The sequence below is a fragment of the Taudactylus pleione genome, unplaced genomic scaffold (genome assembly GCF_031769625.1).
Source record: "Taudactylus pleione unplaced genomic scaffold, aTauple2 ptg000086l, whole genome shotgun sequence".
NCBI lineage: Eukaryota > Metazoa > Chordata > Amphibia > Anura > Myobatrachidae > Taudactylus > Taudactylus pleione.
The window spans coordinates 21223821-21242116 of NW_028284488.1; the positions used below are offsets into that span (position 1 = coordinate 21223821).

The 18296-nt window shown below is 47.0% G+C and overlaps 1 protein-coding gene across 1 annotated transcript in view; it reads right to left on the bottom strand.

Annotated features, from left to right (window-relative positions):
* Positions 1-18296, bottom strand: part of PHYH (phytanoyl-CoA 2-hydroxylase) — a 46696-nt gene that overhangs the window by 22896 nt on the left and 5504 nt on the right. Inside the window, exons 3-6 of the mRNA XM_088468774.1 lie at positions 13326-13436; positions 11815-11983; positions 7073-7154; positions 133-314 (exon numbers count right to left, since the gene is read on the bottom strand). Of these exons, the coding sequence (XP_088324900.1) occupies positions 133-314; positions 7073-7154; positions 11815-11983; positions 13326-13436 (544 nt within the window). The remainder of the gene's footprint in view (positions 1-132; positions 315-7072; positions 7155-11814; positions 11984-13325; positions 13437-18296) is intronic.

Genomic DNA, 18296 nt, shown 5'->3' on the forward strand with positions numbered 1-18296 from the left:
TATTCCCAAGATATTTCATTATGGTATGCAATTATTCCAAAATACGGAATATTCCGATATCCAAAATACCCCTGGTCCCAAGCATTTTGTATATGGGAGACTCAACCTGTATAAGTAAGAATGGCTCTGTACCTCCCACTCTGGATAGTCGTGCTGCTTGAGTACACCGGTGTGTGTTCCTGGAACAACAACGAGGCAGCCATTGCTACGGTCGATTCGCTCCATGGCTGTCCAAGCACAAACAATTTGGTCTGCAGGTCTGAATGGGAAGTAGTGCAGATCCTGATGCATTGGATGCCGAGAGGTCTTTTTACCTTTTTTGGGAAATAAGAGATAAATGTCGGAACCAAAAATACAGATACTTTGAAAATCAGCAGTTCTTAATTCTATTCATCATATATACGTAACCAGCTTTAGAAGAAGATACAAAAATAATAACAAACACAAAAATATGAGATATGGTAAGAACTTACCTTTGTTATCTCTATTTCTACGAAGTCCATAGGGTTCCACAGGATACCTTGAGGTATAGGTGATGACGTCAGGCATCGGGCACCATAGAGTTAAGTTTTCAGTCCTCCCAGGATGCACTAGGGTCCCCCTCCTATACCCCGCCCCCGAGCCAAGGCATCTCAGTTAGTTACCAAGCCATAGGCCGGAGGAGGAGAAGGAAGAGAGAGAAAAAAGATCTGGACACACACAAGAATCACACTCTCACCAGAGGGAGCCGGGAAAACCGGTGACCAGACCAAAGCCCATCTGCAGCACAGGTGCGACAGGGCGGGAGTCCTGTGGAACCCTATGGACTTCGTAGAAATAGAGATAACAAAGGTAAGTTCTTACCATATCTCATATTTTCTACTTCAGGGTCCATAGGGTATCCACAGGATACCTTGGGGATGTCCCAAAGCAGTATCCTTTAAGGGTGGGGATGCTCCTGTGCTGAAAGGAGAATCCGCCGCCCGAAGGAAGCATCCTGAGAGGCGAAGGTGTCAAACCTGTAATACCTCACGAAGGTAAGGACAGAGGACCACGTAGCAGCCTTGCAGATCTGGACTGCAGAGGCACCACGTCGACCTGCCCACGAAGGACCCACAGACCTAGTGGAATGAGCCTTCACAGAAGGAGGAACCGGCAGGCCTTCATGAAGATAAGCTTCAGAAATAGCCATACGGATCCAGGCTGCCAAAGTTTGCTTTGAAGCAGGCCAACCCTTTTTACGGAAGCCATAGAGGACAAACAAGGTGTCCGACTTCCTAAACGAAGAAGTGCGGCCCGCACAACATCCAAAGTGGCCTCACCCACTGAAAGGCCAGGTGAGTTAAAGGCCGGAACAACTATTTCCTCGTTAACATGAAACTGGGAAACAACCTTGGGAAGAAATTCAGGACGAGTGCGCAGCACTGCCCTGTTCCCATGAAAAATCAAGAAAGGGGGTCTACAAGAGAGAGCCCCTAAATCAGAAACACATCTGGCCGAAGCTATGGCCAGAAGAAAAACAGTCTTAGCTGTTAGCCATTTAAGATCCACTGAGCCCAGTGGTTCAAACGGCGGTCCTCGGAGAGCCCTCAGGACCACAGCCAAATCCCAAGGCGCCACAGGTGGAACAAAAGGCGGCTGAATACGCAGAACGCCCTGCATAAAGGTGCGTACATCTGGTATTGTAGCAATCCTACGGTGAAACCAGACAGACAGTGTCGAAACCTGTACCTTCAAATAAGCAAGGCGAAGCCCATGGTCTAGTCCCGCCTGTAGGAAGGCGAGTACCCGAGACAGACGAAACTCCCGCGGTGCATAACCTCTCGGTCGACACCACTGGAAGAACGGAAGACTGTTTCCGAGCTCTTAGCATGGTCCGCACTACAGAGCTGGAAAACCCCCTGGACCTTAACATGGCCGTCTCAACAGCCACGCCGTCAAAGACAGCCGAGTCAGGTCCGGGTGAAGACAAGGACCCTGTGACAGAAGGTCCGGACGTAGCGGCAACCGCAGAGGACTGTACACGGACAGACCCTGAAGATCTGAGAACCAGTGCCGTCTGGGCCATGCGGGAGCTATCAACAGAAGCGTCCCTCCTTCCTGTTTGAATTTCCGGATTACCCGTGGAAGAAGGGAAACCGGAGGAAAGAGATAAGCAAACCGGAATGTCCACCGGACGGACAGAGCATCCACCAGAGACACCTCTTCGTCTCTTGTGCGAGACCCGTACACCGGCAACTTGTTGTTGTGCCGGGACGCCATGAGGTCAATCTCTGGAAGACCCCACCTGTCCACCAGCAGTTGAAAAACGTCTGGGTGCAGGGACCACTCCCCCGGATGAACGTCCTGGCGACTGAGAAAGTCGGCCTCCCAGTTTAGCACTCCCGGGATGAAGACCGCTGATATGGCCGGAAGATTGCGCTCCGCCCATACCAGGATCCGAGACACCTCTACGAGAGCCGCCCGACTTCGGGTTCCTCCTTGCCGGTTTATGTAGGCCACGGTGGTAGCGCTGTACGACTGGACCTGCACTGGGCGACCCTGGAGAACCGGATGTGCCTGCTGGAGAGCATTGAAAACCGCTCGGAGTTCCAAGATGTTTATTGGAAGCTCCGCTTCCGCCGGAGTCCACCTGCCCTGGAACAAGTGTGGACCCGAAACTGCTCCCCAGCCCCGAAGACTGGCGTCCATTGTCAACAGGACCCAATTCGCCACCCAGAACGGACGACCCCTGTTGAGATGGGTCGTCTGCAACCACCAGGCAAGGGACAGGCGAACCTCCGGAGTGAGCACTATTGACTGGGATTTCAGAGACTGAGGCAGACCATTCCATTTGGACAGGATCAGGTGCTGCAGAGGTCTTGAGTGAAACTGGGCATATTCCACCATGTCGAATACCGACACCATGGAGCCCAGTAACCTCATTGCCGAGTGCAGAGACACCCGGCGGCTCTGCAGAAAACTGCGTACCCTCGACTGTAAGGCAGCGATCTTTTCCTCCGTCACAAAGATCCTTTGCTGTCCCGAGTCCAATAAGGCTCCGAGGTGCAGAATCCGCTGAGACGGGATCAGGGTGGACTTCTGCCAGTTTATCAACCAGCCGTGCCGTTGCAGTAGCGCAATGGTCAGGTCCAAGTGTCGGAGAAGGAGCTCCGGAGATCCTGCCACTAAGAGAAGGTCGTCCAAGTACAGCAACATGTGGACCCCCTGCAGCCGAAGGGAAGCCGCCATGACCGCCATCACCTTGGTGAATGGTGAAAACACGTGGTGCTGTCAAAAGCTAACGCCCGGAACTGAAAGTGGTCGCTGCAGATTGCAAACCTGAGGAACTGCTGATGACGCAAAAGAATAGGGACATGCAGGTAAGCGTCCTGTATGTCCAATGACACCATGTAGTCCCCAGGTTCCAGCACCAGAATGATGGACCGTAGGGTCTCCATCCGAAACTTCGATACCCGCAAAGATTTGTTGAGAGCTTTGAGGTGGTTGAGAATCTGACGAAAGGACCCATTGGGTTACTGCACCAAAAAGAGATTGGAATAGAAACCCTGGCCCCTCTGGGAGAATGGAACAGGCACTATAACTCCAGCCTGGAGCATAGTGTGCAAAACCTTCCGCAGCTCCGTGGCTTTGTGCCGGTCTGATGGTAGACCCGTGGTGAAGAATCGAGCCGGGGTCTGTGCAAGGAGAAGGCATACCGTGTGAGACCACCTCGAGAACCCAAGTGTCTGTCGTGGTGACCGACCAACACCGGGCGAACTGCAGCAGGCGGCCTCCCACTTTGGGATCCCCCAATGGGAGGCCCGGACCATAAGGCCACAGGCTTGTCATCTGGCTTAGGGACCGGACGTTTGGTACTCCAGGCCTGCTTCCGGGGCTTGGCCGATTTTTTGTGGCCAGCCTGACGGGGAAAAAACTGTGCTTTAGGCCTACCCTGGGCCCTGCAAGCCCGAAAGGACGATGTACCTGAACCAGAAGGAACAGCAGCCGACGAGAGACATGCTGATTTAGCTGCCGCCAGCGTGGCTATAATCTTGTCCAGGTCCGGACCGAAGAGAACCTCTCCGTTAAAAGGCAATGCCTCCAAACCCTTTTTGGAATCAGCATCCGCCTTCCCGGATCGCAACCACAAAGTGCGACGAACAGCCACCGCTGCCGAAGAAATTCGAGACGCCGGGGTACTAATATCTAAGGCCGCTTCGTTGATATAAGTGGCCGAATCCCGGAGATTGCCTATCAACTCCGCCTGCTCAGCCGAACAGTCGGGATCGAGGGATCGAAGGACGCCTCCAACGTATCAGCCCAGCGCTCCATAGCTCTGGCGACTCAGCAAATGGCCATAGCTGGCCGTGCTGCCCCCCCTGCAAGGGAATAGACGGACTTCAGGCAGATCTCTACCTTGCGGTCCTTAGCATCCTTAAGGGAGGACATGGATGGCATGTGTAACGTGGCACTACGGACAAGGCGTGTCACATGAGAATCCACCTGTGGAGGTGATTCCCACTTAGCAAAATAATTGTCCGCAAACGGATACGCCACTGCTAAACGCCTTTGAGGCTGATATCGTTTGCCTGGCTGTTTCCACGCTTCTTCTAGGTGGTCAACTAATTGTCCCGAAAGAGGAAACACTGTGGCATCTCCCTTATCCTCTTTGAAAAAGGCGTATTTGGACTTAGATACCGGAGGTTCCTCATCCTCAATAACTAAAGCAGTCCGGACTGCACGAATAAGGCCAGGTATATACTTATAGACTTAGCGTCCGACTCTTTAGGACGGGGAGGTTCCTGGTCAGAAAGATCCAGAATCTCCCCATCATCGGACGTCCCGTCGTCATCCTCATAAGGAGCGGACTGAGACGCCACCGGCCGCTTGTGGGGCCGCATCACAGACTCCCCCTGCAACACGTCTGACAACTGCTGTACAGAGCTTGTTAACGAATTAACCCACGCAGGCTCATGAGAGACCTGAGGAGGGGAAATAGGAAGACCGTGTGGTACCATTAATTGTCTCGGGAAACCCTGCATGGGTGATGACACCACTGACTGCTGGGACAATCCCATCTGAGTGAATGGAGGCTGCGGAGCTAACTGGCCCACGAGGGTTGTAAGCGCCTTGGCGAAACAAGCCCAGGGCAGCTCCTGTACCGGTGCTGTGACCGTAATAGGTCGCGCCAATAAATAACACGGACGGCATAGCCCTTCCAAGCTACCCTCCCCCTCTGCTATAGTTGCCTTGCACGTAGCACACCGAAGCTGTACAGAGAAATCACTCTCAGACATAATGGTAAATATGTGACCCCTCTCAGCAATACTTGTTCGTATAGTGAGAGACCACCCTGCAGCACCGCACCACAAGGGCTTTAGCAGAAAGACAGGGACAGTAATAAGGCTGACAGTAATAGAAGTAAAGTACAGGCAGCAGCGCTAGCACAGTCACATACAATGCAAAGAAAAATCAATTCCTGCACTATCAGCGCTGATTCTCAACTACCCAGACACAGGGCCTGGTAGGACACAGCGCTGCATACACAGGCCTGAACCAAATCGGAGGAGAGGTATGCGGGGGGACCCAGACCACGATGCCTCTGATTCCAGGCTTCCAGCAGCGTTCACCATGCGGTTGTGAAGATGGCCGCCGAGGAGCTTAGAGGAGGCTGGCCTGGGGGAGGAGCGCTGCCACAGGGCCAGTCGATAGTGTGCAGAGAGGGCTGTGTGCAGCGGGGGAGGCGCCGGCTGTGAGACAGGGAAGGCGCGCTCCCCTGGCATGCATTTAACCCCCGGGATGCCGCAGCACTACCGCTCTGCTGCTGTTCGCTGTCCCAGGGGGGTAGTGGAAGCGCAGGTTATATACCTGGCTCCACGCTGCAGCCAGTCCCCAGGGAGCCCCCTGCCTGGGGACTCTGGACCATGTAACAGCGGGGACCCACCGCGGGACCCTGCTGCTTACCTTGCTGTCCCCCTTGATTCCGGCCATGGTCCCGAACATCCGGGGTCACCGCTAGCTGTGACCCCAGATGTCTACCAGCATCCCCGGATCAGTACCGGCGTTCTGGTACCGGCGGGGGTGTAGGGAAGACAGCATGGACGTCAGGACTGACTGTCCATGCTGTACTTCCAGATGTGCAGCCACAGCTGCTTGAAGAAAACTTCAGGGGCTCTTCTTAGCCCCCACTCCAACAGGTGCACCCGACTCCGGCCGGGCACCAAACTAAACTGGGATGCCTTGGCTCGGGGGCGGGGTATAGGAGGGGGACCCTAGTGCATCCTGGGAGGACTGAAAACTTAACTCTATGGTGCCCGATGCCTGACGTCATCACCTATACCCCAAGGTATCCTGTGAATACCCTATGGACCTTGAAGTAGAAAATAGGATATATTTGAAAGGAGTCATCACCTTCAATTCTTCAAACACACCACTGCCTAATGACTGATGGGATGCTCCATTCAGCCTCAGTACGCTCAATCCCAATAGCATTTTGGTCAGGCAGAAACAAATGGAACAATCAGATTTCCTAGTGTGTTGTCAGCTGTAATGTTTCTGGGTTATTACAGGTATGTGCACCTGGCCTTGCCTAGATTGCAGCTGGTGTGCATGGATTCAGAGCAAGATGTGACATTTATGTAAGAGCCGCAGTTTGCACAGGCAGAGGCAATGAGTTTGCACATATGCAGAGAAGTGCTGAAACAAGTTCTCTTTTGTGAAGTACGTATAAGAGAAATAAGAAAGCAGAGGAGATGGAGTCATTCATACGCTAAATAAAGGACTTTTCTTTGCAAGCTTACAGTTGGGTATCCTCTAAAAATAATATATATTTCATTGAACAAAGTTGGACTTTGGGAGCGTTTTTAGAAGGACCAGAGCTGATATGCAGAGTGTGAGTGTGGGGAGAGGGAAGAACCACAATACTGCTCTGCATTCTTGGGGAAAAACCCACACAACAAAGAATCCCATTAGTGAATACATTATGTCAGAAGAAAGCAAGGGATGTTTTACAGTAACTAGTATAACAATCCAAACCAAATACATTAGGTATTAGTTACATAGAAATAATAACACAATGTGTTCCCTTTGGCCCTTGTCATTAGTATCTTACCTGCATCAGGAGGCTTATTTATCAGCATGGTGTGCATGGACATGATGTGTGGCCCTGTGAAACACTCCACATACTTCAGGATCTAGGTAACAATAGAATAATAACAGTTAGAAAGTGAGTAAATGTTGTGGAGTAACCTTAAGTGAGAAATTCATGTAATAAAGCCCAAACAATCAGTGGAAGCTTTTCTAAAAAGATGAGGAAAAAAATCTTCTGTATATTATTAATCATCAATACAGCAGTACAGTGATGTAATGCTCTGTATCAATGATTGGATCAAAGGAGAGAAAAAAGAAGCCTATAATCGGCACACAAATTAACTAAAATGTAACTTTTATTTATTAATTTATTATTAATAAATAAAAGTTAAATTTTAATTAGTTTGTGCGCCAATTATAGGCTTTTTTTTTTCTCTCCTTTGATCCAGTTATAACTTTTGGCCTATGGCAGCACCCCCTATCATATGAAGAAAAACAAATATATGACAATTTTTGAATATTTAGGGGTATCTTTCTAACAACATTAACTTATTATTTCTGTGCGATAGAACTTTCCTTCTCTATCTGTATCAATGAGCTAAAAGGGTCACTGTTAGAGATTGGTACCAACCAATTCATAGATGGCTTATTATATTTGGCTGTATTCACCCCCTTGGCTTTTTACCTTTTTTCTTACATTACAACCTGTATTTTTTTTATCTGAATTTTATGTGATGGATCTGCACAAAATAGTCTAATTTGTGAAGTGAAATGAGAAAAATATATATAAAAAATAATCTTTATAAATAACATTCTGAAAATGGTCATGTGCATATGTAATCACTGCCTTTGCTATGAAGCCCCTCAAAAGTTCTGGTGCAACCAATTACCTTCAGAAGTCGCATAATTAGTGAAATGAAGTCCACCTGTGTGAAATCTAAATGTCACATGATCTGTCAGTATAAACACACCTTTTCCGAAAGGCCCCAAAGGCTGCAACACCACTAAGCAAGAGATATCACACCATGAAGACCAAGGAGCTCTCCAAACAAGTCAGGGACAAAGTTGTTGAGAAGTACAATTCTGGATTGGGTTATAAAAAAAAATATCCAAATCTTTGATGATCCCCCAGAGCACCATCAAATCCATCATCATCAAATGGAAAAAACATGGTACCACAACAAACCTGCCAAGAGAGGTCCGCCCACCGAAACTCACAGACCGGGCAAGGAGGGCAATAATCAGAGAGGCAGCACAGAGACCAAAGGTAACCCTGAAGGAGCTGCAGAGGTCCACCGCAGAGACTGGTGTATCTGTGCATGTGACCACAATAAGCCATACACTCCATAGAGCTGGGCTTTATGGAAGAGTGGCCAGAAAAAAGCCATTACTTAGTGATAAAAATAAGAAGACATGATCAGAGTTTGCCAAAAGGCATGTGGGCGACTCCCCAAATGTATGGAGGAAGGTGCTCTGGTCAGATGATACTAAAATGTTACTTTTGGGCCACTAAGGAAAACGCTATGTCTGGCGCAAACCCAACACATCCAATCACCCCAAGAACACGATCCCCACAGTGAAACATGGTGGTGGCAGCATCATGCTGTGGGGATGTTTTTCAGCAGCAGGGATTGGGAAACTGATTCAAGTCGAAGGAAAGATGGATGGTGCTAAATACAGGGATATTCTTGTGCAAAACCTGTTTCAGTCTGCCTGTGATTTGAGACTGGGACGGAGGTTCACCTTCCAGCAAGACAATGACCCGAAGCATACTGCTAAAGCAACACTCAATGTGTTGGAATGGCCTACTCAAAGCCCAGATCTCAATCCAATTGAGAATCTGTGGTCAGACTTGAAGATTGCTGTTCACAAGCGGAAACCATAAACATGAAGGACCTGGAGCAGTTTTGCCTGGAGGAATGGGCAAAAATCCCAGGGGCAAGATGTGGCAAGCTCATAGATACTTATCCAAAGCGACTTGCAGCTGTAATTGCCGCAAAAGGTGGCTCACCAAAGTACTGACTTTAGGGGGGTGAATAGTTATGCACGCTGAAGTTTTCTGTTATGGTGTTCTAAATGTTGTTTGATTCACAATATAAAAAAAACCACAACTTCACAGTTGAAGGCATGTTCTGTGAATGAAATGATGCACACCTTCAAACAATCCATTTTAATTCCAGGTTGTGAGGCAACAAAACATGAAAAAAGGCAAAGGGGGTGAATACTTTTGCAAGGCACTGTATATATAGCAAACTTCTATTACATTTTCTGATAGTAATATTTATATTTCTAATATTTGGCCAAAGGCCTGGGAACCTTTCTCTAGTTACAATGTCCTATAAAAAGGGCACATCCCATCCTCAACATAAACCATGAATAATATATAACAAAGATGTGAAATGGTAAGCCAGAGCCACGTTAGCCCCATTGTGGAAATCCCCTACTTTGTCTAAAGTGTTCTCTAAAATGTAATATAATTTTGAGATGGAGACTTTTGCAGTCCCCTACTCCACCTCTCCTTTCTCTCCTCTGATGAAATGGTTCTCAATGTATCTCTATGTTACAGAGGGAGCCGCACTGGTGTTCTTAAGCGTATTCACGTACCCCAGGTCCCCGACTCTCCAGTCCTGATGCAGCAAAATTCCTGATTCATGTCCCTTAGTTTTTCTTGCCCTTTGCTTTTCTTATGTCAGTAACCATAATACGATTTATGTTTCTGCATTGATTGATCTGATTTGTTTGCCTGTACTCTGCACAGTATTGCCAATGTGATTGTTGTTCAATAACTATTTGATTACTCCTCTCCCCCCCTTTGTTCTCCTTTCTGTGTCTTTACCCCTTTCTTTGCTGTTTTTGTAAAACCTCGATAAAAAACAAAAACATTGCTGTTAAAAAAAAAAAAAAATGAAAAGTAATGTATGTATAATATTTATTTCATGTTGTTATCTATTAGGGCATATGTGTATATAAGATTACTCTGTATGGCAAATTAACCCAGTAGTACGGAGGCTCACAAACACTTCAATATAGAAATGTCTGCCAAGAGGATAGCTGCCCGGAGGTTGCAGCATTTTTCTGTCCTTGGTACCTGTGGAGACACATCTCATCCTCATCAGTCTGCCAGCCCCGCCTTAGGGGGAAAGTGACCCACTATATGCATCTGGCTTTACTTTTCAGGAAATTCTACAAGTCATCAGCGGGTGATGGAGAGGTACAAGCTGAAGTTTCCCAACTGTAACAGGATATGTAATACAAAAACATTTTTTGTTCTTTACCATGCCGCAGAGCACGGAAAAAACAAAAGAAAGAAAGACTCTTGTTTTGGGGCACTCTTATTGTATAATATGACAATGTTAAATTATAACTTTATTAGATATATAATAAAATATATACAAGCCTGTGAAAGTGTTGGCTCGTGGTATAGGACTACAAAAGGACAAATAAAACTTACATAAATCACATAGATTACATAGATGTCAACATGAAGTAAAGTTTAATTAAATTAAATTAATTAGGGCAGGGAATAGGATATGTTTGCATGAGAAAAATGAATTAATCATGCACTCCTACCATAATTATATGTGGTGAAAATATACAGTATATCTTCTTTTATAATTTCCTGATAATCCAAATTATGAGATGAAATGCCGAAAATTATTTTATATATATATCTCAGATCATAAGAATCTCTTATTGGATCGTTTGATTCAATAATTGTCTATTTATTAAAAAAATGTTTTGCAGATTATATATTGGACTCATGGGAGCACCACCAACACCTTAACAAATTGATTTTTTGTGATAAAGCTACAGCGAAACGCGCGTCGGCGTTTAGCTGTATTAATTTGATTATTGTACTCTACTAAATAGAGATCATGCTGTATTGCATGCTTAATAGACAGTGAACATGCGACCATCGCCACTGCGAGCAACAGCCTGCGGTTGAGGTTTTCAACCGCAAGGCCAGGAGTGATTTTGGCTCTATCAGAGCCAAAATCACTCCCACTGACATCACTAGTGATGTCAGTGGGGCCGGCTTCAGACGGTAGGCGTTCCCTTGGGAACGCCTACGTCTGGCAGGCACGCCCGCGGCACGCCCACCAAAGGGGGCGTGCTGTCAGTCAACATCGACAGCACGCCCCCTTTGATGAGACACTCCGAGCAAAGGAAAGTCCTTCGCTCGGCGCGTCTCGCGCATGCGCACGACGGAGCTCCCTCCGTCGTGCGCATGCGCAGTGCAGACCATCGACCCACTTGCGAGCGGACAGCCGCTCGCGAGTGGGTCTGAATCAGGGCCTTAGTTTTTATTTTATTGCAAAACAAGTTCTTGGATTCTACTGTTAGATTTTCACTCTAATACACTGCTGCTTTACCCTCCTTTGTATGATTCAGGAAAGAAAGAGAACAACAGGGCTACCTTTCTTTAATGTGCCACACTTTTTAATGAGTTAAATGCAAAGGGTTACAAGGAGAAAAACAAAAAGTTGAAATTAATGAAGGTGGTCCAAAAGTGGTATTAGGGTGGACTTTTGAGTGACACTTCTGCTCTTGCCACATGCACGTTACTGCCAGCAAGCTTTTTCACAAACCATTAACAAAAAAAACATGCACAACCCTTATGGAATCATTGTAACTGGGTGGCAGGAATAGTGTTGCTTCCACCAGTACAATAACTTTCTAAATCACAAACAAAATAGTGCACTGCTGTTATTTTTAAAACAACCAATGTTTAGTGCATTTGCTAGGCTTGGTAAAGCACATTACCTGAGGTAAGCTGCAGTATCTGAACAGACCAGGAAGCTCCTGGAAGTCCTGAACCTTTGTAATGGCTTTTTGGTCTGGAACATATTCTGACTTAGCAATGGCCACATCTCGCATGACCAACATTCCAGGTGCCGTCAGCTCTTTCTTGCAAACTTTCTCAAAAACCTCCCTGAAAAGTAGTTATTACCATTTACTAATGAAACTAAAATACAGGCGTGAAGGCTTTAATAGCAAAATCGGAATAATAAAATAAAAAAATGACTCTACAAATTAGCTAAAAATAATAATAACCAGCGTCCCACCTTCATTACTGCTCCATCCCTAACAGCCCCCACCCACCATCCCATGTGGCTCTATCATGACCCCTCAAACCCCACAGTCACTTTGTCCCGACCCCCTCCGTCCCCACATACCCCAGCAGCTGATACTCCTAATCTGGAACTGTCCCGTCTCCCTTGTAGTGGGAGCTGTAGGGGAGCATGCCCAGGCTTCCACAGCATGCATTGAGGAGACAGGACAGACCTTACACAAGTATTATATATATTCATAAGTACATACATACATACATACATACATACACATATGAACACAGAAAAAAGAGATTTGCCCCCCAGCACACTGCAGCAAAAACAATATATGAATAAGCGCCAGGCCATCGTCAAGGCTCCTCTATATTGGTGTCCTTAACATTAAGGGGTTCACGTCCGAGAAGCAAGGCACCCCAAAAAAATTCCAGCCAAGGGCCATCCCCAGGGCATCACACGAAAAAGGGAAAAAGGTTATAGTGAAGTGTAAAGAAAAGATGTGTAAGGATAAATCAGTAAGTGTTAATGAAATGAGAAAGAATTAAAATGACAAATATATAAATGTCATTTTAATTCTTTCTCATTTCATTAACACTTATTGATTTATCCTTACACATCTTTTCTTTACACTTCACTATCACCTTTTTCGTGTGATGCCCTGGGGATGGCCCTTGGCTGGAATTTTTTTGGGGGTGCCTTGCTTCTCGGACGTGAACCCCTTAATGTTAGGGACACCAATATAGAGGAGCCTTGACGATGGCCTGGCGCTTATTCATATATTTGCAAATGTATGTAACTAATACCTCTGAATCTCTATTATCATGTAGGATTTAAGTATTGTTTTTGCTGCAGTGTGCTGGGGGGTAAATCTCTTTTTTCTGTGTTCAGTGTAAACCCCACCCTTTACAAGCACCTGTGTTATGCAATTAAGCTGATTTGAGCAACTACCATATTTTTTTATACATACACATATACAAACATACATATTTAAACAAACTGGGGCTAATTCAGAGATGTGCACTAACCCGATGGTTATCACACATCTCCGATTGTGCCATTCTGCACCGGCGCAAGACCCGTACTGCACATAATTGCACACAGATCGACAGAAGACTATGAATGATTGACAAGACTGCTGCCGTGTCTAGTCGGGGAGGAGGCGGCAATCACCCCCACTGTTCATATATTGGAAAACGTGGTTTGTACCTGAATTCATCTATGTCCTTGTGTGACACCAAGTTTTTCACAACCAGAAATCCATTTTCCTCATAAAACAGTCTCTGTTCTGTGCTCAGGAGGTCATTATCCAAAGTGTAGCTGTTGGGAGTGAGCAGAGTAGCAGGAATCAACCTCAACATTTTTTGTGTATTTTTCAAAACGGCAAATGGAAACATAATTAAAAGTTTATCCTAAAGATGTAATTAAGGGCGGACATCAGAAAATCAGAGTGGAGACACGATGGCCCAGTGCTGGTTGTTATATTGAAAGGCAAAATGTTAACACAGCCAAAACGTTGATAGGTAAACCTGGGCACTTTCCAGATTCTGCTGCTCTGTTTCTACAGCAGGTGATTAGTGAGCTCTTGGAACCAATCAGACGTGTGGGGCAAAATCTTTCTAAAGTTTTTTCCAAGACCTCAACTTGTCTTTCTAATATTCTACTGATTAATTTATCTGACTAACTAGCTGTTATGCTAATAAGCTCCAAAGAGGCAGGGCCTGATGTGAATGGTAACTATCCTCACTGTGTAATTAATGGCTCTGAATAAATACATGATAATAATACATACCTCAGTTTTGATTGTGGTTTGAGAAAAATATATACTGTAGGTAGTTTCCAATATCCTTGAGTGAGGACATTGCAACCCCCTGGATTCCTTACACAAAAAAATTTACTTTCCAATTTGAACATACCTAGACCCCAATTCTTAAGCTGGGTATACACTGACAGATATATCTGTCCAATCTGTCTGGTGGGAATGAAAATCTGGTAATGTTTGGGAGCAAATACCAATAGAAATTTGCTCTAAAACCCTGGAAGACAGACCAGATTTTCCTTTCCACCAGACAGATTGGACAGATATATCTGTCAGTGTGTAACCAGCAAGAATTGGGGTCTAGTGATCTGCAGATCTATCTACAGATGATGGTCGTTCATACACACTGAATGGCCACCATCTACTTGTGCCATCGGGTTCCCGACAGCCGGGGGGCGGGACCCGGCAGGCGGGTTGGGGGGCATGTCACGCCTCCCTCCTCGCGGCTGCCGCTGTGTGTATGGGCGGTCTGCAGACATATCTGTCCTTCGGCTGTGCAGCACAGCCAATGCGATATGTCAGTGAACGACGACGTTCACCAACACATCGCGGGTACTCAATGGCCGCAGCAGATATATTGGCCGATCAATTGATCGGAAATTGTATCTGTCAGTGTGTATCCAGCATTACTTGAAAATCTCTGTGTACACAATCCCTTTTTAAATGCCATTATTTCTGTTCTCTAGAATTTCTTGTTATCAGTACCAAGCAGATAACAAATCCAAAAGACAAACTCAGCAGGAAAGACAACTTGGGAAAAATTCCAGATATGACAACTCATTCATTGCTATGCTGGGTACACACTGGCTTATATACTGGCCAATCAATTGATCGGCCAATATATCTGCTGGCCGTTGGTCAGTGTGTACAGACAAAATGTCTGTGAACCGCGTCATTCACAGACATATCGCATTGGCTGTGTCTGCAGACCGCCCATATACACACAGAGGTAGCCGAGGGGCGGATACACACCTGACCTGCCGCTCTGCCAGCGAGACCTGAAGCAGCCGGATAGATGATGGCCGTTCAGTGTGTATGAACGACCATCATCTAAAGATATATCTGCAGATCACTCACCCCCCTCCACGCGAATGCCGCTGTGTGTGTACAGGTGGTCTGCAGACATATCTATCCGTCGGCTGCGCAACACGGCCAACGTATCCTACCCTGGAATTTCCCAGGTTTTTGGTGTAGTGTGAAAGGGAGCCTCAGACTGAGACCTGGGAATTTCCATGGTTGATAGACCTGGGAAGTACCTGTGTAGTTCCTGGGTCTTATCTCTGAAAGAGGTATAAAAGGGGTATAAAAGGGGTCGACACGGGAATAACCCAGGTCCAAGCTGCAACATGACAAGGGGGTAAGAACTGTGACCCGGGTCCTACCTGTGTTCAAAAACCTGTGAAAAACAAGGGTCCAAGCCTTAACTTCTGTCTGAAAGTGGTATTAATAATGTTTACTGAAAATCTCAGTAAAAAAAAAACTTTTGGCCTAGAGGTGCCGTGAAAAAAATGCTGACACTCTAGGGCACAATGACTCAAGAAAGTTTGGGAAACACTTACCTATCTCATCCCTAGTTAGTTGCCAGTAACTGGAAAATCCTTAGACCCCCTCCTCAGCCGCAGCTGCTTAATACAATTTGGTACTTAGCATCTATGGATGTTTGTATCTCTATATATTGAAACAACAAAACTTACAAATAATTCCAGGTCTGGTGCTATTGATTCAATTATAATATCCAATCCCTCCAAAAAACCTGTCCCAGGATTTTCAGATCTTTTACTGTAGTCATTTTAACATGAACAAAGCTATTTTAGCTGCTTACTGTACACAAGTGTTTTCTGCCTTCCATCAAGCAGGTTTGTGGGGGTCCCAGTCTTGGCCTCTATTCCCAACATTCCCTCCTTCCCTGTCCCTCTCCCTTATCAGCAGTTTATACATTTATTTATTGTTGTAGGTGTTTGTCTATTATTTTGTTTTATGTCCTGACAAAGGTGTATACACCGAAACGTCGACTATGGCCCTCATTCAGAGCCGTACGCTCTGAGCAGAGCGCACGCTCTGAATGAGGGCCGGGCTCCATTTTCATGGAGCGTCCTCCTGGACGCTCGTATAGCTGTGGGTCACCACCCACAGGCTATACGAGCGTGCTTTGTGATGGCCGCGATGGTCGAGACCATCGCGACCATCGAAATTGCGAGCCGGAGCCTGCGGTTGAGGTTTTCAACCGCAAGCTCCGGAGTGATTTTGGCTCTATCAGAGCCAAAATCACTCCCACTGACATCACTAGTGATGTCAGTGGGCCGGCTTCTGACGGGAGGCGTTCCCGTGGGAACGCCCCCGTCTGGGAGGCACGCCCCCGGCACGCCCACCAAAGGGGGAGTGCTGTCAATCAACATTGACAGCACGCCCCCTTTGATCGGACACAACGAGCGAAGGACTTTCCTTCGCTCGTCGCGTCTGGCGCATGCGCACGACGGAGCTCCCTCCGTTGTGCGCATGCTCAGTGCATAACATCGACCCACTTGCGAGCGGACAGCCGCTCGCGAGTGGGTCTGAATCAGGCCCTATGTGTCTATGGCTGGAAGGCTTCCCTGTCCAACATTCTGCGTTTATCTGGTTGTTGTTTATGGGATGTAGTCGGCATCCCGCACACTTGTCGGGATCCAGACACCAGTATCCCGACCGCCGGCATCCCGAAGGTATATATCAGGGTGTTAGGGGGGAGGTTAGTGTTAGGCATTAGGGACCCCGCTAGGGTTAGGCACCGGGGAGGGAGTGTTAGGATTAGGGTGCGGGGAGGAGGAAGTTAGGTTTAGGCACTAGGGGAGTAGGTTAGGGTTAGGCACCGGGGAAGGAGGGTTAGGGTAGGGGTTAGGGGAATCAGTATGATTTCACGACAGCGGCAGCCCGGCAGGGGTGAAAATCCAGATCGATCATTTAGGTAAGTATCGCTAACCTAAACCGCCCTCTAACCCTAACCCTCCCTTAGGGGTGCCCAACCCTAACCCCCCTTTCCCGCTGCCTAAACCTAAGTCTCCCGGGGGGGTGCCTAACCCTAACCCCCCCTTCCCCTAGCCTAACCCTAACATCCCAGGGGGATGTCTAATGCTAAGTCCCCCCCCCCCCCAGCCCCTAACCTTAACCCTCCCCCCATTCCCGCGGCTGTCCGTGCCCGGCTTACATTCGATCGGTAAGCCGGGCGTCGGGCTCCCAGCGTAGGTCTAATGACAGGCGTCGGGATTTTGACGCCTGTCAGACACTTGCCGGGATTAGACAGTCGAGATGCCGACGGTCGGCATCTCGACTGCATACCGGGGTTAGGGTAGGGGATGGGAAAATACTTACATGCTTTCCTATGGGTGTCGGGATGCTGCTGTCGGTATTCTGACCAGCGGCATCCCGACAGCCGGGATTTCATACCCAATCCGTTCACTTGCTGCCTTTGGCAGTTGTTATTAGAATTGTTTTTTCCTTTTTCTTATTTTTGAAAACAATGTTCTTGTACAAAAATTATGTATAAAAAACAAATGGCGGAAGTAGGGGAGTTTTCCAACTTGAACATTTCATAAGCAAAACACCATGGATGTCTACTAGTAATAATGTACACTGAGATTTTATTTCCATGTCTTGCCTTGTCTCCTGATCCACTGTAAACTTCTCTTTTATACATTCCACAAACGGTGATATAGATTATATTCAACTCAGATTCGATCTCACCATTCAACCTTTAACATTTGCAGTGTTATACTAATTATGGGTCTCATTCAGAGCCGCTCGTAAGCGGCCGTTCGCTTGTTCCGAGCGATGTTCACACATCTGCGCATGCGTACGGATTGTAATACGCATGCGCGGACCAGTCAGTGCGGCCGAAAATCGTTTGTTCGCTAAATAGCGAATGCCTGCTATTTTGAGTGACAGGAGGAGGCGTATGTGGGTGGTAACAGGGGAAGGTGCTTGAAAACGGGGAGTGGGATTCATAACGCAGGCATGCTTAAAGGTCAAAACGGGCGTTTTAAGGGTGTGCATAATTAATACAGCAGCGTCATTGACCACGTCACTTGGTTATATAATAGTCAGAACTGCTCGCAAGATAGCAGTAGGAAAAACCAACCACAAGAATAGTGAGCAGTTCATACGCTGTTCGATGTACTCGATTAATCTAATAAATAGCGGACATGACGTATGATGCGAGTGGCCAGGGGGCGTATTTTTCAAAATAACGACCGCAAGTTTTGTTCGCTCGTTTAGACCTAGAGGCGTGAACAGACTGCAAAGAGCGAACGGTTCATTTGAATAGCCACCCCTTTTTTCTGAACGAGCGAGCGCAAATAGCGTCCGGCTCTGAATCAGACCCTATGTGT